Source organism: Exserohilum turcica (genome assembly GCF_000359705.1).
Source record: "Exserohilum turcica Et28A unplaced genomic scaffold SETTUscaffold_14, whole genome shotgun sequence".
In the NCBI taxonomy this organism is placed as follows: domain Eukaryota; kingdom Fungi; phylum Ascomycota; class Dothideomycetes; order Pleosporales; family Pleosporaceae; genus Exserohilum; species Exserohilum turcicum.
Window position 1 is genome coordinate 117,611 of NW_007359959.1, and position 21,975 is coordinate 139,585.

A 21,975-nucleotide genomic window follows, 5' to 3' on the forward strand; every position below is an offset into this window, starting at 1 on the left:
CAGCTTGCAATGCAAACAGTAACAATACTTATAGAGGAAATTAAGAAGCTACGTAAAGAAAACTAGCGCCAACGCAAAAGCAGGAGCGGCAGCGTCAATATATCGCTTCTAGTGGGGTGCTCCAGGTCCAACAGGCTCAGCAGATCATTGCAGAGGCAGAAAGGGTGGTGATGGGGGGTGACCAGAACCAGACTGGCGAGCGACGTCAGCGCGCGCCGCCAACGTGCACGAAGTGCCACGTTCAAGGACATACTCGGACTTCATGTAAAGCTAGATAAAGAATAATATCTTTTAATTTAATTTAATTTTATTAAGTTGCTGTAGAGCAATTGAGTAGAGCGTCGCGTCAGGTTTGGTGGGGTGGGCCACTTACTGATGTGGGCCGCTTACTGATAAAACACGTTATCATCTTGTCAATGTGTAAGCCTACCGCTGACTAAGCTTTGGAATTATGTTCACTTTAATCTGGAGAATATAGGTAGTGAGAGGCTAAATTTGACCACACATGTAGAGAAAATGCCCAATAATAGTTGCACACCCACGAATCGTCTCTAGCTGTTGGAACCACCCCTGATGCCATATATTTGTGTCCTGGTGAGATGGCTGGCGGAGTTACATAGAAATGTAGTTCCGGTAGTATAGCTAACAGTAGTTAATCGTTTATCTATTTCTTTATATCGTCATTACCAAAGAGGCTTCTATCGGATTTGCTTGACATCCACTTTACTTGTTTGGATTGAGAGTTTGGGAACGGGCAGAGATGCATTGGCTCATCTTCTATTCAAGCATGCTTACTTCTAAAGGAAATATTGAATGGGATGTGGAACGAGATCTAGTGCAGGTTTAGTAGCCTACTGAACTAATCTCTTCCCAATCTCACTTTCCCAGTTTTGTGCCCGCTCAAATCCATTCGAGTAGCTCTGAAAGTCCATCATAGCCTGCATGACCTCGTCTCTCGAGGTCACCACAAAGGGGCCGTATTGTACAATGGGCTGGTCCAACGGCAGTCCGGCAACCAGTAAAAATCTTGACTCCGTCTCAGCCCCTTCCTCGACAGATATCTCCACACTATCGCCAGCGCTCTCAAATACAACGTTGTGGTATTGTTGGATAGGTCGCGAAACGCCGTCGGATGAGACGATGATGGTGCCGTTCAGCACATAAGCGAATGCATTCCAGCCTTTTGGCAATGGCTGCTTCACTTTACCACCAGGTTGAACTGTAAAGTCCAGCATCCAAACGGGTGTGTACGCCAGCTCTTCCAGGCTTTCCACGCCATACGCCTGGCCACTAATCACCTTGACTTTCACCCTGCCGTTGTCCGCAGTCGCTTCGGGGATTTCTTTTGCGCGAAGGTCACGATATTGTGGCTCGCATGACTTCAGCTCTTTATGCAGATCGACCCAGAGCTGCATACCGACATTAGGAGAGCCGTCCGCGTTCGGGCGGGGCATCTCGGCATGTACGATGCCGCGTCCTGCCGTCATAAATTGCAAATCGCCCTTTTCGATAGTTCCTTTATTTCCAGCAAAATCCTCATGATCCACGGCACCCGACAGCAAATACGTTATAGTTTGCATTCCCCTATGCGGGTGATCATTGAAGCCAGCTCCTGGGGGTATGGCGAAATGATCGAGCATCAGGAAGGGGGAAAAGTTTCTGAGCTTGGGTGTACCCACGCTCCTCCTAACTTTTGCGCCTGCGCCCTCTGACTGCTCTATGGCGAGAAAGGACTTTGCAATGTTACGGGGCGCGTCTGTTGTATAGATGTCGTCAGGTATGACTGGTAGTCCGCGAAACATGGTCGACATGTTTTGGGTGGTGACGTGGATGCGGCTCGTGTTTCTTGCGAGGGACGTGATGTGCTTGGGAGAGTGGGCTACTCGTGAGAGCATATACTCGTTGTTGTAGATGGCAAGGGCAATGGCAATGATTGCGAGAAGAATGGATGTTGGTAGTGTCTTCATCGGGGGCAAGGAGCGCGAGGGAGGCGCGCTATGTAGTGGGCGCGACAAGGTCGACTAGAACGTTCGAAGGCGGTTTTGATGCGTGTACGTATGGGCGCCATGATGGACTGGATGGCTTAGTTGATGTTTAGCAACCAGCGGTGGTTCAAGTCCCGCTTGGCGGCATGGATGCTTTGTCGAATATGACCAAGCAACACAACAACATCATAAGTAGGGAACTGGGTTTCGGAACGCGCACCTTCCGACAGCCAATCAGAACGAATGCCGTGACGGGATCTTCCGTCTTGCGTCAACACCAAACATTTTTTTTCCACTTACATCATACTGGCCCCATACATGCTTGTAATGTCCACACCAAGTTTTGTTTTTCTCAGTTCACGCAAATTTGTGCAGTTTCACCGTGGTTGTTGAATAAGCCGCTCAGCACGTCCGCCACATGTCAAGGCCTTGAGTCAGAGCAGCTAGTTCTGCACGTGAAGAATTCAGAAAATAAATGCGACAATCTGTATAAACATGACACGGTACATTGAAGAGAATGGCTAAACAGCAAGAGCTACGTTGATTGCGTAGACATGTTTAGTTATGGAAATTCTTTACTTAGCTAGCTAGCTAAGTTCTTGTGACGATGGGTTCCCCATAGGATATATCAGTCTGCAAACGAGACTCATGAGTTTCAGAAAGTACGCCATTCAGTATTAGACGGTAGAAGCCTCGATAGACTGCGAGTCCCTTGTTCGAATATGAGAAAACAGAAAAATTAGAGAGTTGTCATCTCTGTCCAAAATGGGTAGTATGTTGAAGGAGATTGTTATTTTGTTCATTCAGATCGTCTTCCACCACACAATCTCATGACTCAAAATACTAATGCTATAATACGCCTGTGATGCACTCATAATACATGCAGCTATGAGTCCTGGAAAGCAGCAAGAGCTTTCATACGCTCAAAGCTGCTGCGGGAGCCAGCACCTCCTGAGGCTGGGGCACGGCGGCCACTTCTGGCTCGGCATCCGGTACTTTGACGCGCTTAGCCTCTGGTTCCTCGCTCTCGTCGACTTTTCGCTTTTCCTTTTGCTGTTGGGCAGTGGCTGCTTCGGGCTTGCTTGCCTCTTTTACTCTTGCTCGTTTGTCGGCTCGCGACTCGTTGATGGGTATGCCGAGATGGTCGTCGACGGTTTGAGCCTGCTGTAGCAAGTCGTCTACGTTTTCCAGACCCAGGGCTTTGATGACATCGGTGTAGCATTTGGACCTGTTCATGGCTGCATATGCTTTTTCCTTTCCGGGAATCATCTGGCCAAGCAAGTACTTTGTGTTGCCCCATCGGTTCTCTACTTGCAGTGCCAGGCGCATGTATTCTGTAACGACCGTCTTCCACTGCGAGCGCCACTCATGAGGGCCCCCCTCGGCCTCGGGGCGGAAGCAGCTGGGGTTCTTCTCTGCCTCGGTAGCGATCATGGCGCCGTCGACATTGAACTCTTCCATGAGCTTGAGCGCCTCGGTGCGCGATGTCACGTCGCCATTCATGACGCATGCGACGCCTGCTTGGCGGCATATCTCGCCAATCATGCTGAGCTGGTGTCTTATCGCGCGCTCGCGGGGTCGCATGGGCGTGGTTCGGCAGTGGACAGTGAGCCCAGTGATGCCAGTGCGGACGAGTCGCTTGACCAGAGCGGCAGTGTCTTCAGGCTGCTCAAGGATCCGGATCTTGACGCTGATGCCAATGTCGAACGGCTTGCCCACCTCGTCGACGAGTCTCGTCAGGATGTCGCAGAGCAAGTCTGGTGTTCGGAGCAGCGCTGCGCCCATGCCGCCCGACGTCGAGAAGGGCTTGGGGCAGCCCGAGTTGACGTCGATGCCGGCGACGTGGGCGGCCACCATCTTGGCTGCCTGGACAGCGAGGTCGGGGTTGGCTGTGCCGATCTGGTAGATGAGCTTTCCCTTTTCCAGCTCGGGGTGGATGCGGTAGATGACGCTTTCGCGCTTCTCGGGGTCGAGGGCCGGGTTCTTGATCTTGGACGTGGGCAGGCGCGTGAACTCGAGCGTCGACGTGTGGGGGTTGAGGCGCTTGGTGGTGCCGATGATGGCGCGGTCGATGGTCTCTGGGCCCCATACCAGGTCTGCGCCGTACTTGAGCGCCAGAAGCCGTGAGGGCAGTTCACCAGAGCGCACCATGGGCGCAAGCACCACTTTTCCGCGGTAGTCGACGCCGTTCTTGGGGATGGACACGCGTGCGAGCGCCACAGAGGCGGAGGAGGCGGGGGCGGGGGCGGAGGCGGCCATGGCTCGGGTTATTGTTTGCACGAGGGTTCGTAGCATAACATGCCGTGGGCGGGCGGGGGTGGAACAGTGAGCGAGGCCATGTCGTGGTGAAGGCGGCGGCGGCGTCTAAAAGTTGTGTGCAGGGGCCCATCAAGGCCGAGGGGCAAAGTCGCGGGGGGCGGCCGACTAGTGCTAGCAGCTAGTATACATGTAGACATGTATTACTACTACTACTACTACTACCGCTACTATCACTGCTATCACTACGTACATGGATGCATCTCGCTGCCGCGTGATTGACAGACACACACACACACACACACACATGCTCTACTTATAGCTTCGCCCTGACAGCTTCTGGATCCGCTACCTGCACCATGATCTTGCCTGCAACCGTTAGCCCTCGGACCACACAAACAGCAATGCATAGCCAACATACCAGTATTCTTTCCCTCAAACAGTGCCACCAATGCTTCCTCGGCCTTGGTAATGCCGCCCCTGACAATGGTTTCCTTGCGCTTGAGCTTGCCTTCAGCCACCCACTGCGCCAGCTGCTTCCTAGCCTCGGCGTACTTGTCGGCAAAGTCGAACACAACAAAGCCCTGCATGCGGATGCGCATCGAGATGATCATCATGTAGTTCTGCCTGCGTTAGCGCTGCCACACGCCTGCGAGACCGTGTCGGCGTACCTTGAGCCCTTGCGGCTGCTTCTTGTTGTAATCCGAGATGGCGCCACACTGCACAAACCTAGCAAAAGGCTTCGCCCGCGACAGCGCCATGTCGAGAATGTCCCCACCAACATTGTCAAAGTAGACGTCAATCAGGCCCTTGGTCGCCTCGCGGAACTTCATTGCAAACTGGGCATCCTTGTAGTTCAGCGCGTCGTCAAAGCCCAGCTCCTCCTTCAGCCACGATACTTTGCTGTCCTCGCCCGCGAGGCCCAGCACCTTTGCGCCCTTGAGCTTGGCAATCTGCCCAACCACGCTTCCCGTAGCACCCGCCGCGCCGCTCACAACAACAAAATCCCCCTTCTTGACCTGGCCAATCTCGAGGATGCCAAAGTAGGCTGTGAGGCCCGTCATGCCCAGCACCCCGAGTGCATCCGTGGGCACGGCGCCTTCTGGCAGGTCCAGCGGCTCCACGTGCTTCTCGTCGACAAGGGCGTACTCGGACCATCCGCACATGGCGCTGGCATACGTGCCCACGGGAAACCTGCTGCTCTTGCTCGCCACAACGACGCCAATACCGCTGCCGCGCATCACAGCCCCAATCTCGACCGGCGGGATGTACGATCGTGTGGGGTTTAGCCAGCCGCGCATGGCGGGATCCAGGGACAGGTACAGTGTCTGGAACAGTACTTGGCCGTCTTTGAGCGACGACGCTGGCGGGACTTGGTGCTGCCTGCATGTGAACGTCTTGCCGGCTACGACGCCGTCTTGCGGCCTCTCAGCAAGGTGGACCGATGTGTATGATGCCATTTTGCTGTTTGCTCTGTGCCGCTAGCAACAATGAGATGATCACGTCTTGTGTCGGCTATCGCTTGGTTGATGTCCAGGGCTACGGTAATCGCACGGCCGAGTGGTTGCGGGGGGCAAAAAAAAGTGGTGGCTTTCGAAAGAACAAAGGGAAGACGGGGACGATGGCCGACGCAAAGTCTGGGGCCGGTGCTATGTACTATGCTTGTCAATGGTGGCTGCACAGATCACCTACACGCATCGGGCGCGCCGAGTTGCTCTTGGGACAGTGCGGAGAAAGATACCGAGGTTCGGCTGGTGGTTTCCAATTCGAGACGATCAAGTACGTGAATCGCTTGGCGGACAATATGCACCCAACAGCCCGAACAGCCCAGCAGCACGCACAGAGCTACGGCAGGCAAGCTTCTCGCAATATTCCCGAAAACGCTGCACCAGGGTTGGGCCTGCCAGCCAGACATGGGCAGAACCATCATTCTTCAGCGCCATCCTCCATGTCCACGTCGCCCTCTTCTCCTTCTTCTCCGCCCTCTGCCCACCACAATGTGGGACCAAGACCCGGCTGAGCCATCGATCCCTGTACTTCTGATTAGACTCGTACCAACACAACGCACTCTGATGAACCTACAATCACTCTCCAGGCTGTGGGCCGCTCTTCGATAATCTCGCCCTTGTCGTCCTTCTCTACAATTGTTGGGCGCTGGTCGAACCACTCCTCGTGCTCAACCCTGAACAACACCGGCTCGCCCTTGTCAAAGAAGAGCTCGGTGCCTTCCGAGTTCCATACCCAGACATTTTCTGCTTGAGAAAAGGACGAGTTGTCCGGGAGATTCTGGTACGGAATGAAGACTTCGGATGTAAACTCTAGGTCGATCATGATACCCTCTTGGTTGGAAGTTTTGATTCGCCCGTAGATGATTTCACCACGAAAAGGCCGGAAGACGGCCATGCGGAACTCGACTATACATGTGAGCCCAAGGCGGGTGACGCCAGTCTGCTAACGCACCATTCACGTTGACAAGCCCTGTGCCATGGCCAATCAGACCCTCGGAAGCTGACAGCAGATCCCACATACAGAGGCAGAGGCCAATGTTGGGAATAATCTTGTTGCTGTATTTGTCGTTGATAACATCTTTGATGGCTTGTGCGCTAGGCTTCTCAAAGTCCTGCGGCTTGATTTGTATCAGGTCTTGAATCGTGGTCTGGAGAGTTGTTAATGTCTGGTGGAGCACATATCCGTCTTCCAGCTGCTGGACCAGGTATCGGCATGGGAACAAGAATTGGAACAGCATAAATGGTTCCTGTCTGAAAAAATTCGACATGCTCTGGAGCGCAAGGTCCACGTTCAAGAAAAACGGTCGGGGTTGGTCCCACTTACGAGTATGAACATGGCCGAGACTTTGGGGGCTTCATGGATCAAGGGAGTCTCGGAGATGGTCACCTGTACATTGTGGCTTGGTTGCGAGAGGCAAAGGTAGGAGTCGCAGTTTGGGGCGATGCTTAGCGTGGAGCTAGCGGTGCCTATCGATAACAACTTTTTGGCTCGCCTCGCCGTCGGACCCCCGAGGCGCGTCGAGTCTGGTGCCCGTAACCTCTCACTTTTCTCTCACTTTTCTCTCACCACTTCTTTCTGCGCTACCCGTTGCAGCCATACCGCAACGCATACAATAGGCATGGCATTCAGGTTTCCGCCGCCGCCTCCGCCGCCACCACCCAAACAGCCGACATGCGACGAGCAACCATACACAAGTCAACGGGGAGGTCATAACAGAGGCGACAGCGGGAGAGGTCGGGGCAGAGGGGGTGGCCACAGCAGGGGCGCCGGTTTTCACGCTTCTGTAGGAAGTTCAAGAGGCGGTCATGGGCTAATTCGCGGCCGGGGAGATGGGCGCGGCAGGGGCCAAAGGGGAGGGCACCAGAGCAGTCGAGGGGGCGGAAACAACAGGGTCGACTTGAATTCGGGTCATTCAAACGATGCGGCGAATCGGCCACAAAATGCTGGCTGCCTAGAAGCCTCGATGCATCCGTCATTGCGCGAGCCATACCCTCGATATTCCCCATCGCAGCATGCAGGCCAGAAGCGAAAGCTGACGGATCGGACGAGCGATGCGCAACCGCCAAACAAGGCATTGCAGCAGAGCTCAAAACCGCCCCGAGCCAAGGCTGCCGTTCCCCCGCAAGTTCCCAGCTTTGGATTCTCGCTGCCGATGCCACCCGTCACGAAACCAGATGACAAGAAGCGCAAGGTCACGTTGGGGCTGTCGCACCAGGTTGCGCGGGATGAAAGTAGCGACGAAGAGGTCGATGAGGAGGCGACATACTCTGAGAAGCTAAAAGGTGGAGGCTTCGCTTTCGAGCACGAGGGAGAAACCATCACCATACAAACCGGGGCTGAAGTAGCGGCGTGGATCAAGGACCGCCGCAAAAACTTCCCAACACAGAAGCGCATCATGGAGAAGCAGGAAGAGGCTGTGAAGAAACGCAAAGCAGAGCTTGATTTTCTGCGTAGGATGCAAGGGAAACCGCCGAAAGAGGAAGAGCCGGCCGGCCTGAGTCAATCACAGCCTCAGAAGAGCAGCGGTGAGCGCAAGCATCATGGCGTGAAGCACGAGACAGACAAACAGAAGAAGCAAGAGGAGCTGGCGGCGTTGCGACAAAAGTTACACGAGAGCATGGTCAGGAAGCAGCCGGCGGCAGCAGTCGTAGACCTTGGGCTGGGTTACGACAGCGAGACTGAGTCGGACGAGAGCTCGGTCCTGTCCGAGTCGTCGGTAGTGTCGAGCTCAGAAGCATCGGAATCCGAGTCGGATTCAGAAGAGAGCGACGAAGCACCAGAGGTCACGTCGTCCAAGGTGGCCCCGCCAGCCGTCAAAGTGCCACCGCCTCAGCCAGCGTCGTCGCGAACAGAAAGCAAGAGCAACAGGCTGTGCACCAACTGGAGGCGCAATGGAAGGTGTCCGTACTACAGCAAATGCAAATACCAGCACCCTCCCAAGCAAGAGGACAACAAGCTCCCGGGCCTGTACGAGCGCATGGTGGAACAGGAGCTTGTCAGGGCGGACCAGCTAGCGCTTGGTGCAATCAAGTATCTGGGGCAACACGGATTCCTAGGATGAGGGTGCGGGGGGGTTGAATGAAGGGCTGCATGCTATTGTTCGCCAATGACATAGGTACACCCTTGGCTGCCGACCCAGACTTGATGCACCTTGTGTGCGTCGACATCCCACCTTGCGCCGGGGCCTATGGTCTCTCTTTTGGCGTGTGGGTCGTTGGGATAGGTATAGGTTATGGAGCCGTCGAGGACGAGATGGGTTGTTTTGGTGCTGTGCTTGTGCGGCGGGTAGTGTGCATTGCTGCGCCGTGGTCAATGTGGCTGTATATATATACATGCAGGCAGGCAAATAAACGGTGCAAGATGAAAGGAAGCAAGCAAAGGGAAACGATTGATGGACGTACGGGGCGTCTGTCCAGGTGAAAACATGGGCAAAGCCCCAGGAACGGACCTCGCTCTCTGCGTGTTGGCGTGGCGGGTGCATTGTGATGTGGCGGGTGGGAGGACGAAGGAATGAAGGGAATGGGCCAGGCGGAATGGGCCAGGCAATGGTTGGACCCTGAGTGACGTCGGCGGTGCTTGGCGCGCGCGGGCCTTGGATGTGAATTGCTATGTCCTGTCAGCCGCGCAGCCACATGCGGCCATTCACAGCCACAGCCGTCTCTCCACCAGCACCCGGCCTGCAGCAGCAAATGCCTCGATGCTGCGTGGCCCTTGTCCACCGCCAACCGCCTGCCTGGCCATGGCCCGCCTGCTGTAGGAAACGCGCGATGATCAAACGCCGATGCGGCAGCCAAGGCAGGAGCCGACCTCTCGTCTCTTGCCGTGACCGTGACCGTCATGTCTGATAAGCAGAGGCGGTGCCTCCACCGGCCTGGAGGTGAGGCTGGTCGATCTTGGGCGTGCCCAGCTTGCTGTCTTTGGAGGGGTCGGGCATTGCGTAGGGCAGTGTTGTGCTGGAGAAGCAACAACTGGGGGGGGGGGGGGTAAGCTGAGGAGGATACTTAATACAAGCGTGGGGGTTTTGCCGACGCTGGCGCGCGCGTGTGTGTGTGTGTGTGTGTGTATGAGGAAGAGTGCTGACTGCAGGCAGCTCAGCTGTCGTGGGTCAATGGGGTCAGCAATGTGCACGAGGGGGGAGGGGGCATACCTTGGGGTGGTTGTGACGAAGAACAAGGCCTCGAGGGCGCAGGCAATGGCGGCGGGATAGATCGGCCAAAGCCCGCACCCTCGATGACCTGTCGAAACTCGAGAGCCATGTCCGTGCCATATACGAACAGGTCATGATGCGCCACAATCTGCAGACGAGCGAGGGCAAACTGAGCTGGCTGAAGGAGCAGAATGGGTCGCAGCACGTCGCCGACAGCGAAGCAGAACGGCACGCCGAGGCCCTGGGCGACGGCTCCTTTGCGTCCTTTGCCAGCTACTTCATGTCGGGCCTGGCCAATGTCATGAAGCCTGCCCAGCCTCTCGACGAGTCACACCCAATCTCAAACTACTTCGTCTCGTCAAGCCACAACACGTACCTCACCGGCAATCAGCTCTCGAGCGACTCGAGCGTCGACGCTTACAAGAACGTCCTCATGCGCGGGTGTCGCTGTGTTGAAGTTGATGTTTGGGACGGCGATGCCCCCTCCGACTCGAGTTCGGACGAAGAAGCTGCAATGGGCAACCCAGGCGCCAGTGACGCAAGGAGAGAGAAGAAGAAATCCAAATCAGGCCTCAGCATTCGGAAACGCCTCGGCCTCAAATTCGGCACCAAGGACAAGTCCGACGACGAAGAGCCAGCGCCGCCGCCGCATCAACCGGACAGCCAAAAGATTCAGCCATGGCATTCAGCTTCCTACACGTCTCGCGCAGAACCCAGGGTGTTTCACGGCTACACTCTGACCAAGGACATGACTTTTCGGGCCGTGTGCGCGACCATCAGAGACTACGCTTTCACAGTATCCAACCTACCTCTGATTGTTAGTCTCGAGGTACACGCCGGCCCAGAGCAGCAGGAAATCATGGTCGAGCTTATGCAAGAGTACTGGAAAGGCATGCTGCTTGAAGAGCCGCTTGACCCAACGCAGAGCCTGGCCACAGTTGCCCTGCCTAGACTACAAGATTTGGAGAACAAGATCCTCGTCAAGGTCAAGCGCGGGCATATCCAGCCAGCTTCGACGCCTGGTGCATCAACCCCGCCGCTAGAGCACGTCACGAGCGTCGAGTCTGCAGGCTCGGAAGAGGAAATTGGTCCAGACGGAGAGAAGAAACCACCAGCGCCGAAGCCCAAAATCATAGAGTCCTTGTCAAGATTGGGTGTCTACTTTGGTGGCTACTCGTACAAGGGCTTGGACACGCCAGAGGCCAAGATACCCACGCACATTTTCTCGCTTTCCGAAGGCGTGTTGATGGAACTGCATGAACAAAACCCGGTCGGTCTGTTTGAGCACAACAAGCACTATCTCATGCGTGCATACCCAAAGGGCCTTCGGTTGACCTCGTCCAACCTAAACCCCTCGGTCTTCTGGCGCGCTGGAGTGCAGATTGTAGCTCTCAACTGGCAACGCTGGGACGGTGGAATGATGCAAAACGAGGCCTTGTTTGCAGGCACCCCAGGATGGGTTCTCAAGCCAGAGGGTTATCGCAGCACGAGCAAGGAGCCAACGCAAAAGACTGCCATTGCTCACCACGACATGGATCTCAGCATCGAGTTCATCGCCGGGCAGCACATCCCCTTGCCTCCTGAGGAAGACGACCCCAAAGACTTTAAGCCTTATGTCAAGATTGAACTCCACGTTGAGTCGCACCAAGAGCGGAATGCCGAGCCCGTACCAGGCAATGGAAGGAGCCAAAAAGGCGAATACAAGCTAAAGACCAAAACGGCCAGGGGCCCCAATCCCGACTTTGGTGGCGAAGTCGTCAAGTTCACTGGTGTGCAGGGCGTGACGGATGAGTTGACCTTTGTCAGGTGAGTTGGTATTCTTTTTGCGCTACGTGGCCATCAGTGCGCGTTGACATGGATCATACGGATCCATGACCAAGCTCTCAGAAAATGTCGCTCTGCATGCGGAGCCCAGTCTCCATCTGGTTGACAGTGCGTTTATCCATTGCATATGCGCAGCTTGACTGTTCCACGGGCGCTGAAGAGGCCATGTCGAGGACGGTCGTGGCACGCTGCTGGGATTCCATCGGTCAAGCTGCAAAGGACCCGCTTTTTCATGCCCAGTGCCTACGCCTCGTCGCTTTGTTTTTCATGACAACACCGCTTCGCCTTGCCCTAGCCTACGCAGCTGCTCGTTCTGGGCCTAGCCATGTCAGCAAAAGTGTCACTGGCTAGGGAGCTACATGCACCCCGACATTGTCTTGGTCACTTCCAAACACGTGCTAACACGGCATGTATAGATTCAAAGTCATGGACGATGAGCGTCTCGGGGACGACCTGGCTGCTTGGGCTTGCTTCCGCATCGACCGCCTTCAGTCCGGCTACCGCATACTGCACCTCTACGATGCAAACGGCGTCGTGTCAAAGGGGGTGCTGCTGGTGCGGATCAGCAAGACGGTTAGTAGGGCTTGAATGAAACCATGCATTGTTCTAAGCCGCTACGTTGACTAGTGCTGTCGTTGACACTTGGGTTGCACTGAGACGCAGTGCACTCATGTTGATGCCATGTGTGGATGTAGCTAATTCCACGGATAGTTTTTCCCGGCCGGTCCGCGGTTTGGTCGAGGAAAACAACTCTCACATGAGAGTTTGCAGTTGCATGGGCATCGCCAGCAGCATGAGCTGTATCATCGATTGCAGAGTGAGAGGCGCAGGTATGGTGGTGGGCTAAGCAAGTTTACACGGCTTTGAGGGCGGTCGAGTACATTTTGCATAGGATGTAGTCGTAGCATTGGTGTTAGTGGCTGAAGCGTATCGTTTTCCATTGTCCATGTCATTCTGGTTGCAATACGATGGTTTTTGTGAGATGTGTATATGATGACTGCAGCTCTCTTTCTGGGCCAGCACTTTTTTTTGTCCACGCCTCTCGTCTTCAATACAGACAGGGAATGCCTGGCGGGACTTGATAGTCATGATTCACTTGCCGTATCTGTCGTGAGTGCATGTTTGTTACACCCGCTTGTCTAGCACTTAGATATGTATATATAACCATGTTGCCATTTTGCTAATTTCGCTCCACACACACACCCACATGACATCATCTTTACAGTGACAACAGAGATGCCATGTGTGGAAACAAGGAATATGACACTTTTCTTGATGCCATCAAGTGCTGCTTCCAATGTTATTTTTTGTGGGGTTTTCCCTGTGTAAAGCATTACAATCAAGAGATAAGAAAAGAAAAACAAAAGAACACATGCTCCATTCAAAGGGCTATGTAGACAGGCTGTGTAGAACAACAATCGCTATGTCAGACAGTAGTTACTCGGGAGAATTTTGCCATTGGACTCGAGTCAAAGATCAAGAGGCTTGCTGATGGGACAAACCGACATGCTATCATGGAAGCCATGTATACACCAAGCAGGTACACGGCCAAGCACGAGTCAAAAAGGACAAATCATGTCGCACGCAGTAACATGGACATGGATGCGTTTGTTCATGCAACAACCCTGCTCAGTTGCCGGTTACGCCAAGCGACACAGATGAGCACCTTGGGGGTACCCGCAGCAGACACGAGACCAAGACTACCAACATGGATCGATTGGTGCAACGCGCCCCGCACCTGCAAGTCAATCGGTCGGTCTCAGTGCCCAGTTCCATGCCTTGTGTAGCAGCAAAAAAAAAGAAAGGAGGGCCGGGGTTGCGAGGGGTAAGTAGTAGCAGCCAGACAGCTACACCTTGGTGTAAGTAAGTACTCGTTACTTACTTACCGCTCGTGATTGCAAAGGCAAATGATGTGTTTGCTCTTTGCATCCCAACTCTGGTAATCAGCCGCAAGCAACATGCAGCAAGTAGCATGGGGGACGCCTTGCCCGAGTTTGTTCGTGGTTGCAGATAGCCATGCCTTTAGTTTGAGCTGCGTGTGCTTGGCGCGCAAATTGAGAAAATGAAAAAACGACGAGGCTCAACGACATGCTTGGAATCCGCAAATCACACCGAGAAACGATCCGGCCAGTCAGGTCCACCTCTACCGAGAGCGCTTATGGATAGATATGCATGATGCGCACCAGGTTTTGCGAATGGGAGCAGTCAACGTGATGGACTGCCATGTGACTCTCATGTCTCTGGTCCTCGATGCATGCTTTTGGAGGCAATCTTTTTTTACTTGTTCTTCTTGCATAGTAATTGGCGTCTGGCAGCCCCGTTGATCATGGAATGAGACGGCCCGCAGCTGGTCGTTTGTGATACTCGTATATACAGCCGTGCTGCCATTCCAGACTGATTCGAGGCTAGAACACATGCTCAGGGACATGGCGTATATTAGGAATCCATCAATCTATCTGCCCACATGTGTTCCGTTAGGCACTAGTACGTGACGCAAGCTTCCAGATACGCTATCCTCAGCGAAGCACGACGGACCATGCATGTCATGCAGAGGCGAAGAATAGACAGACTTGACTTCTCAAGAACGGGCAAGTGCATTGTGGAGCGGGCGCCACAATCGCGCTGCGATGCACACAAGTATAAAGACTTGCCTGCGGTCTGATTAGCCAACCATTGAGCCATTCTTCTACCTTCTTTCTCCAATACACATTGCCCAAATCCACGCCCTGGGCCTCATCTCTCCATAAAACCACCTTGTTGTTGTCTCCTCTAATCACGCCGACACTATCACCATGTGCAAGCATGCACTAACCCACCTGGTCGCCATTCCTTGTATGAATGACGCTGAAGGCATCAACACCATGCCGGTAAGCATAGAAGCAGAAAGCCAAGATGCATACTCAGTATTGTAGGTACCTGGCCGTCGCTGCCCCGCCTGCCTTGAGCGTGGGGATACAGTGTGGGTGATTCCTGGAAAGTGCTGCCCTCAATGTGGCACTCCTGTCAATTAGACCAGCATACCTTGGTAGGATCATTGTCCGGGCCTTTGCGTCATGGCTAACTGTTGTACAGGCCGAGGGTCATGCCGGAATCAAGCCTTGTCTTGGCTGGTTGTTGTCATGTCTGTGGAACCGCTTCCGCATCTTTGAGCTTGGAGGAAGTTTGTCTGCATTTCCCAGGTGTTTAGTGCCGCGTCGATGCTTGTATTTGTACGCTGGGTCGGGCTATGTTACTATAGACAGGTGGGGGGAGTGAATCGAGAGTTAGCGCAGTTTCTTGTTTGATTGACCGTTTGCTTGAATGCTAATGAGGCGATATAATGGCCGTGAAAGATGCAAGGGAGAGGGGGAGAGAGGGGAGAGCAAACGGCAAACGGCTTGGCGTTGCAGTCTAGGAAACAGCATCCCCAGTGCCTACCTACTTGGGCATATCAGGCAGGCGCGCCGTTGGTCTAGTCAAACACTGGTCTATCCACAAAGGCACGTTGACATTTACCCTCGCGTCCGGGCGCAAACCAACCAATAGGCGAAACTTTATCAAGAAAAAGTGGCAAAAATATAAAATTGATAAAGGTATCCAGCATCACATGGCCTATGCTCGACAACACGCAGATGACAAATAAAAACATCCAGTGGACGCTCAAAGCGCATGGTGGCCGTGCCGCGCATACTCGGTCAAGAATGCGCCCCTCTCCCCCCCGAATCCTAGCGTAGTGTGTGTGTGTGTGTGTGTGTGCAATGTGCTGATGCGTGCCAAACTCCAACGCCCTTTACCCCAGATATTTTACAGATGCGTTTTAAGCCAGAAAACAAGCTTTGGTCATTATGGTCGTAGTGTGGGGAACACGTCTTGGCCTGTGTGCAGGGCGGGCGCACGAGGCGAGGATAAGTGAGTGCAAGGGCAAAGCGTCTCTTAGGTCCGGCTCCCTGTCTGGCGCTCGTGCTGTGTCATGACCCACCGCATCTTATCACGGGTCTCCTTCATGGCCTCGACCAGCTTCTCGGCCTCGCGCTCCTTTTCGGGCAGAGCGCGCCGCAGTCGCTCGGCCTCTTGGATGAGGCTGTCCATTTCCTTGCGGTGCTCCTGCTTGTAGGCCTCCATGAGGTTGATCAGCTTGGCCTCGGTGCGCGTCGAGCGCGACGACTCATGTTGCAATTGGTCGCTGATGATGGCCTGTCGCTTGATCTTGTCGGCATCCTCGAGGCGCTTTTTGCGCAGCTCGTTCAGCTCCTGGTTGATCTGGCGGACCTTGTTCTCGTAGCCGTCGGTGATGCGCTTGAAGCCGTCGCGCGCCGTCTCGAGGTTGGTGTCTGCCAGGCCCTTCATCTCGTAGGCCTGGGCCAGCTGGCGCTGCGTCTCGGAGCGCGTGTCGCCCAGCATCTTGAGGGCTTCCTCGGCTCTCTGCTCCGCCATCTTCCTCCGGCGGATCTCCGTGTCTAGCGTGGCCTTGAGCTCCTCGAGCTTCCGGTCTTTGCGCTCTATCGCCCGTGCATTGGTGTCGGCGAGGACCTGCAGGTGCTGGTACTCGGCACGCGAGTCCTCAGCCCTGGTTTGTGCAGCAGACACACGCTTGGCCTCGTCCTCGCGGGCCAGCTTCTCGGCGCGGAGCTCGCGGCGCAGGCGGTCGTTTTCCTGTGTGATCTTGTCGATGTACTGCGACGTCTTGGAGTTGGGCGTGCTGTGGTGGTTTGGGCGGGCCCACGCCGTGTTCTCGTCGGCGGCCATGGACGGCGACGGAGCCTTATCTACGGCCAGCGGGCCCGAGGGGCCGCGGGGCGACGTGTACGAGGGCATGGCGGCGGGCGAGGTGGCGCGTAGGGGTGTGGCAGTCGCAGTCGCAGTGCGAGCAGAGTCGTCGGTCCAGGCGGAGCCGTTCATGTCATTTCTCTGGACGAGGCGGCTGAAGTTGAGTTCGGGGAGGAAAGGGGCCGTGTCTTTGTGTATGAGATTAGCATCGAACCCCCCTCGTGCAGAAAGCGGCTTTGTGGAATGGGGGCAGGACAGCGGCTGACAAAGGCAACGACAATGGATGCAGCGCGGGGGCGGAAGGAGGAGGAGGAGGATGCGGCGGCGGCGGCGGCGGCGGCTGCTAGGTGGTGGTGGTGGTGGTAGTGGTAGTGGTGGTGGTGACCAGGGCGTGCGCTATGCATCGAGTACTGGCACGATGGGTATGCTGTGTTTGGGGACCACAGGGGGTCCACCCCCCCCAACGGCGCTAAGCCTTACCTGGAGCGGTGGTAACCAGGACTACCTTTTTGCGGCGGAACATGAGCAACGCCATGCTTCGTGTGCACACGTCCAGAGGGCTGGCTGCCTGGACGCTCGTTAGAGTATGCACCACGGCGGGGCAGGCGCTGTATATTGCTCGACAATGGCCATGTGTCAAGCAGCTCAGACGGCCAATGTCGTGCACATGGTTGGCGACAAGGCGCCGGAAGCATATCCCTGCCGGCGCTGAGGCTGTCTCGAATGCACATGGTAGTAGACGTACCTTTCCCATGTCTATGCTCAATCAATTTGCAATGTCTCTGGCGTGTCTCCCCGTCGTCTTGTGGATGGTGCTTGTTGCGCGAGGCAGGGCGGCAGGGCGGCAGGGCAGGCTTCTTCAGCGACGTGTTGGATGCGCGCTGAGGACGAGTTATCAAGTCTCTGACAAAGAGACTGCCTAGCCACGTTCAGCCGCCCATGTGCCCTACCACCCTACCCGCTCTCCCTCTCCTCTCCCTCTCCCTCTCCCTCACCCTCACCCTCACCCCAAGGCTGGCTACGGCGCTGCGGCACCTCGCCAATCAGCGATGATCCTAGTCAGGTACCCGCCGCCAAGTGGGGCCGACCCTCGCAGCAACAGCCCTACTACACACAACTGACGTGCGTGTTCCCACCCACACGAAACATGGCAATCCCATCCCCTCCAGCCAGTCCATGTGGCCCTCCATCTACATGTATGCCGCTCCGCCTCTCACCAAGCCCACCCAGCAATCCATGTCCAAACGGCTACACTGACACCACTCCCCGTCCATGGCCGTGGTGTGCACAATCCATCTCCAATGCATCCCCACGGCACCCACTGCGCTTGACCGCCCTCGCTTCCTGCTGCTCTTCTCTCACACTGACACCCTGCCCCCAGGCCAAGCCACCCACGTGGCTCAGCCTCACCGCTAGCACACGCCCTGTCTGGCCCGGCCCATTCGCTCCCCGCCGTCCATGGTTCGACAAGTGCAACGCCTGGCAACCGGTACCGTAACCACCCTGGAATCACTCCCATTCATTCGCCATTGCTGCTCTAGCCCGTCTTTGCCCTCCCCCCTTTTCTTTTCCTTACACCTACAGTAGGTGTAGACAACGCTGCTCTTGTCGCCATTCCAGCCTGAACCGCCCACCCGCTGATTGCACTGTCATGCTGTTTCAACCACGCCCTTGATGCATGAGGCCATTGGCTCCTGGCAAGAACAGCCCGCATCCAACGTATCACGCTCATATCCATGTCACATGTCGACGCCGAGGAAAAGGGGCACCCGCGCCACACTTGGTTCACGCGCTTCAATCGCCAACCGACTAGGCTTCCGGCTGCAGCAGAGCCATCACGCCCCTCTTGCCTAGGCTTGCTTTAGTCTACTCGACCTAACAGCCAAGTGAGCCATGACCATCACACAGCATGTGAGAACGGATATCATTTTTCCCGATATCTACACTTGTGCAAAACCAATGCCGGTTTTGGCCTCTCCGCCTTAGAACATATCAGGCGCCTTCTTCACCCGTGTCTTGCCCTCAAACGGCTTCTCCGACGAGATGTCGTTGTTTCTCAGCTTCTCCAGCTTCCGCTCGTTGTCCTCGTAAGCGAGCTTCTTGTACTTTTCAATCACCTTGTCCAATTGCACCTGGCTTCCAGCAGGCACGTTGTAGGGAGAGCCGACGTTCATGATCCTAGCTCCGTCAGTATTCAGATCCGCTCTGCAACCCATACCCCATGCTGCGACAACCGAGACAGAACCTACTCCGGAAACTTCATCTCGACGTGCTCTTGGGGCTTCGTGTTCAAGAACAGCACACGGTCCTCACCCGCTTGCTCAATCATCCGGACGTGTAGGTCGTTCTGCGACGTCCATTTCTCGTGCATTCCCGCCGTCGCACTGGCAATCATGCGCGTAAAGTACGGCTCGCTGTTGTCGCCGTTGTTGCGCGAGATGCTGTAGAGGGCCAGGCCCGCAGGAATAACCCCAATCGTCATCCAGAAACCATACTACAAATCCCAATTGCGTTAGCACACCCTCTCCTGCTCAACATCTTTCGCAAGTCCATGGCCGGGGTCTGCGCAATGGGGAAGGAGGGGACATACGCCTATGGGTTCGTCAACGGCTGGCGTTGCATGGCCATGAGCGTGGGCTTCGTCGTGGGCATAGCGGCGCGATTGGCGCGAGAGCGGAGTTCGGCTTGCGCGGGCAGCAGTCGCTGCTGTCCGGCGGAGTGACTGCATCGTATGGGCGTAACACTGGCGTTGTGGGGGTCGGCGACTTGTCATGCTCGCCATGATGTTGAGCTTCGGAGATGCCGCTTAGTCAGACACAATTAGCGGCTTGGCGTTGGCCGCGAGACTGTCTTGCGTCACTGTGTCTCGGTCACTGCTCGTCGCATGAAGCCATTCATTCCATCGTCATGTCTACATGTCTCGAGCAATCATGCCAAAAACCGTGTCACTCCTTGCTGTCGGTTTCTGCGCACCTACAATACGATACATACGAGAGGCTCGTTCATGGTCACGTATAGCCTCGTATCTACAGTACGAACAGAATCCAATACGGCCCTGCACCTCGCTTTTGATACCTTCACACTGAGACTTGTCGGCTTTGGTTGCAGGACAACTTGGCAAGCAACATAATTTGGCTGCCCCTATTGCAGCATGGCGGCTTGCTGACACTGCGATTCCCCAAAGACACCCACCCAGCATCTTGTCGTAGTTGACGTAAGTCAAGGTGTCAAGGTTTGCCCAGTGTGTACGTAGCACAGTGTGAACGGCAATGGTTAAACAACCCACCACCAATAGCTATCTCACCCACCTCGAAGCCGGGGTCTGCATTAGGGGCGCGGCATCCAAACTCTATAGAGTTAGCACTATAATTAAATAACTTAGCTCTTTTTCTTATAACTTACTAAGTAGCTAGATAATACCTATCTAGTATAGAGCGCTAGTGTTGTGTTTTAGGCGAGCTGGGCAGCCCCTAAGCTATCTTAACCTACACCGTACAACGCGTAGAAATTGTTAAAATATACTAAAAACTCTATTAATTTTACTTCCTATTATGTCGCTTACTACCTATAACACTATTTTATTTAATAAGACTACCTAGCAGCTACTTTACTATACATTTAAGTCTAAGTCTAATAAAGATAGGTTAGTTTAGGAGGGCTATACAAATTCCAAGCAAGAACTAGAGTCCTTGAGCAACGCCCTCGCCCATGAAGCCGCTCCCTATGAAGCCGCTCCCTATAAAGCTGCTCCCCATCAGGTTGTAGCCTATAAAGCTGTAGCCCATGAAGCTGTATAGCCTAAGCCTCTACACTATAGGCGAAGTACCAAGCGTGCGCTGCGCTAATAGAATTATAGTAAGCTCTATAGTGTTGTAGAGTGTAATATTAATAGTTTATAGGAGGCCTTGCTTATTAATTGTAAGCACCCGCCACTACTAGAAGTTCTATATAATAGCTATAACAAAGCTCTTAATGTAGTTGATAAGTAGGCTAAAGACTATAGTGTTGCGTATAATTAATACGAGAGACGTGGCGAGCTAGTAATTGAAGTTATAATGTGTTATAACTAATAGGGCTTACTACGCCTAGGCAAAAAGGTAGCAAAACTAGGATTGCGGCAAAGTGCGTTATTGTAGAAGATAAATTATAAGATAGGATTTTAGTTGCTTATAAAGAACTCTGTACAACTAGAGGGTTAGTAAAGGGTTAAATTATAGAAAGATTAAAAGAGCTTTACCTATAATTACCTGCTAGTTAAAGAAAAATTCGTATTTGCTTAGTACTAAAGAGTGACCCGCGAAGCGTTGCTAGAGAAGAGGTTAAAGGAAATTTAGGTAGCATTGCAAGGTCTAAACTATATACTATAAATAGTGCGCGCTGAGTTTCCTACTATCTAGATAACGCAATAGGACATTAAGAACTAATTTATAGCGTACTACTATTAAGAACTAGGTTTTAATATAAAAATTAGGTTGCTTTTAAAGAAGTTAGAGTGAGAAAAGTATTAGTTTTAGTAAGTCTTTATTACTAGATTGTTTTAGTGTTGCAAGAATTCTGCTAATTCTAGCGCGTATAGACTTAAAAATAGTCTATGCGTATTATCTTATTAGCTTAAATACTTACGCTAATAACTTACTACCTATTAGTAGGAAAATTAAAATATTCTAACGCGTTGCTAGGTATAGGATTAACGTAGAGAACTACATTACGTACCTCTTTTTTATCCACCTACGCTACCTTAAAAACTTTGAAAAGTCGCTAGATGCACTTATTATTAACTACACGTATAAGATAAATAAATACTGCTTTCCTCTACTTAATCTCGTTAGTTTAAATAGGTACAACTATATAATATACCTTAGTGTTACGCTTATTCCCTACTAAGATAAAGCTTTATTTGCCTAAGTACTACGCTACCTTTAGGCTCTATTTAAGTTAAAGAAAATTACTATGCGCGTATGGCTAAGTAATTAAGATTAAGCTTTCCTAAACGCTCTTAAAGATGTCTTTAATTAACCTATAATTATACTCTATTAGTAGCACCTTAATAAGGATTTTCTAAGCTACCTTTAGCTTAAGCTATCTACTAAATTTAGTCACAATTAGGTTAGCAATAGGTAGGTAGACAGTAAAGGAACTACTGAGTTCTTTAACCTCTATCTCTACCTTCTTAACTCGCTATTAGAAGCTAATTATAACACTAACTTAGCAGCCTATAAGTAGCAATTAAAGGTTGCAACTACCTACCTAAAGTGGCACTAGCTAAATAGTTACTATAACAAGTTAGTAGGTTATTATATTAATCGCAATACCTATTTTAGCCTTACTATTACTAGTAAGGCTAAGGGCGCTTATTGCGTTATTAAGCAATAGATAAGAGGTTCTAGTGTTAATATTTTAACTCTTTTTTAACGTCTCTATAGCTTCTATCTCTCTTATAGCATTGCTAACAATCTCGCGAACGCATAAAGCAATACTAAGATTTATTATAACACCTAAGATGCTATT

General features: G+C 53.2%; 8 protein-coding genes across 8 annotated transcripts; 2 read left to right on the forward strand and 6 right to left on the reverse strand.

Annotated features, from left to right (window-relative positions):
• Positions 1–774: 774 nt before the first annotated feature.
• SETTUDRAFT_167985 (uncharacterized protein) lies at positions 775–1,805 on the reverse strand (the record flags this gene model as incomplete). The annotated part of the gene is made up of 1 exon (XM_008025209.1): positions 775–1,805. The coding sequence occupies one exon, from the start codon at positions 1,800–1,802 to the stop codon at positions 852–854; it is 951 nt and encodes a 316-aa protein (XP_008023400.1). The 3' UTR covers positions 775–851.
• A 950-nt stretch (positions 1,806–2,755) lies between these two features.
• SETTUDRAFT_167986 (uncharacterized protein) lies at positions 2,756–4,247 on the reverse strand (the record flags this gene model as incomplete). Its single annotated transcript, XM_008025210.1, has 1 exon — positions 2,756–4,247. The coding sequence occupies one exon, from the start codon at positions 4,242–4,244 to the stop codon at positions 2,901–2,903; it is 1,344 nt and encodes a 447-aa protein (XP_008023401.1). The 3' UTR covers positions 2,756–2,900.
• Positions 4,248–4,442: 195 nt separating this feature from the next.
• On the reverse strand, positions 4,443–5,816 carry SETTUDRAFT_167987 (uncharacterized protein). Its single transcript, XM_008025211.1, has 3 exons — positions 4,913–5,816; positions 4,663–4,864; positions 4,443–4,610 (listed from the first exon to the last, which is right to left on the reverse strand). The coding sequence occupies exons 1-3, from the start codon at positions 5,699–5,701 to the stop codon at positions 4,558–4,560; spliced, it is 1,044 nt and encodes a 347-aa protein (XP_008023402.1). The 5' UTR covers positions 5,702–5,816; the 3' UTR covers positions 4,443–4,557.
• A 16-nt stretch (positions 5,817–5,832) lies between these two features.
• SETTUDRAFT_167988 (uncharacterized protein) lies at positions 5,833–7,115 on the reverse strand. The gene is made up of 3 exons (XM_008025212.1): positions 6,702–7,115; positions 6,324–6,655; positions 5,833–6,272 (listed from the first exon to the last, which is right to left on the reverse strand). The coding sequence occupies exons 1-3, from the start codon at positions 7,015–7,017 to the stop codon at positions 6,168–6,170; spliced, it is 753 nt and encodes a 250-aa protein (XP_008023403.1). The 5' UTR covers positions 7,018–7,115; the 3' UTR covers positions 5,833–6,167.
• Positions 7,116–7,713: 598 nt separating this feature from the next.
• On the forward strand, positions 7,714–8,811 carry SETTUDRAFT_38042 (uncharacterized protein; the record flags this gene model as incomplete). Its single annotated transcript, XM_008025127.1, has 1 exon — positions 7,714–8,811. One exon carries the CDS (start codon positions 7,714–7,716, stop codon positions 8,809–8,811), a length of 1,098 nt encoding a protein of 365 aa, XP_008023318.1.
• Positions 8,812–8,843: 32 nt separating this feature from the next.
• SETTUDRAFT_159908 (uncharacterized protein) lies at positions 8,844–9,231 on the reverse strand (the record flags this gene model as incomplete). The annotated part of the gene is made up of 2 exons (XM_008025213.1): positions 8,844–9,048; positions 9,152–9,231. 2 exons carry the CDS (start codon positions 9,229–9,231, stop codon positions 8,844–8,846), a joined length of 285 nt encoding a protein of 94 aa, XP_008023404.1.
• A 727-nt stretch (positions 9,232–9,958) lies between these two features.
• Positions 9,959–12,676, forward strand: SETTUDRAFT_148111 (uncharacterized protein). Its single transcript, XM_008025214.1, has 2 exons — positions 9,959–11,703; positions 12,138–12,676. Exons 1-2 carry the CDS (start codon positions 10,031–10,033, stop codon positions 12,307–12,309), a joined length of 1,845 nt encoding a protein of 614 aa, XP_008023405.1. The 5' UTR covers positions 9,959–10,030; the 3' UTR covers positions 12,310–12,676.
• Positions 12,677–15,273: 2,597 nt separating this feature from the next.
• SETTUDRAFT_128371 (uncharacterized protein) lies at positions 15,274–19,219 on the reverse strand. The gene is made up of 5 exons (XM_008025215.1): positions 19,058–19,219; positions 18,717–18,961; positions 18,457–18,645; positions 17,135–17,223; positions 15,274–16,655 (listed from the first exon to the last, which is right to left on the reverse strand). The coding sequence occupies exons 1-5, from the start codon at positions 19,193–19,195 to the stop codon at positions 15,634–15,636; spliced, it is 1,683 nt and encodes a 560-aa protein (XP_008023406.1). The 5' UTR covers positions 19,196–19,219; the 3' UTR covers positions 15,274–15,633.
• Positions 19,220–21,975: the final 2,756 nt, after the last annotated feature.

Excerpts from the sequence above, each read along its gene's own strand:
- SETTUDRAFT_167987 (XM_008025211.1), bottom strand. The coding sequence starts at position 5,701 with ATGGCATCATACACATCGGTCCACCTTGCTGAGAGGCCGCAAGACGGC. Across the intron at positions 4,865-4,912 it reads AGCAGCCGCAAGGGCTCAAG|AACTACATGATGATCATCTC; the intron begins GTACGCCGACAC and ends TAACGCAGGCAG. Across the intron at positions 4,611-4,662 it reads GTTTGAGGGAAAGAATACTG|GCAAGATCATGGTGCAGGTA; the intron begins GTATGTTGGCTA and ends TAACGGTTGCAG.
- SETTUDRAFT_128371 (XM_008025215.1), bottom strand. The coding sequence starts at position 19,195 with ATGCAGTCACTCCGCCGGACAGCAGCGACTGCTGCCCGCGCAAGCCGA. Across the intron at positions 18,962-19,057 it reads CCGTTGACGAACCCATAGGC|TATGGTTTCTGGATGACGAT; the intron begins GTATGTCCCCTC and ends TGGGATTTGTAG. Across the intron at positions 16,656-17,134 it reads GGCGCCTTGTCGCCAACCAT|ACACGGCCCCTTTCCTCCCC; the intron begins GTGCACGACATT and ends TCATACACAAAG.
- SETTUDRAFT_148111 (XM_008025214.1), top strand. The coding sequence starts at position 10,031 with ATGATGCGCCACAATCTGCAGACGAGCGAGGGCAAACTGAGCTGGCTG. Across the intron at positions 11,704-12,137 it reads GATGAGTTGACCTTTGTCAG|ATTCAAAGTCATGGACGATG; the intron begins GTGAGTTGGTAT and ends CGGCATGTATAG.
- SETTUDRAFT_167988 (XM_008025212.1), bottom strand. The coding sequence starts at position 7,017 with ATGTCGAATTTTTTCAGACAGGAACCATTTATGCTGTTCCAATTCTTG. Across the intron at positions 6,656-6,701 it reads AGGGCTTGTCAACGTGAATG|TCGAGTTCCGCATGGCCGTC; the intron begins GTGCGTTAGCAG and ends TCACATGTATAG. Across the intron at positions 6,273-6,323 it reads CCACAGCCTGGAGAGTGATT|GGATCGATGGCTCAGCCGGG; the intron begins GTAGGTTCATCA and ends TCAGAAGTACAG.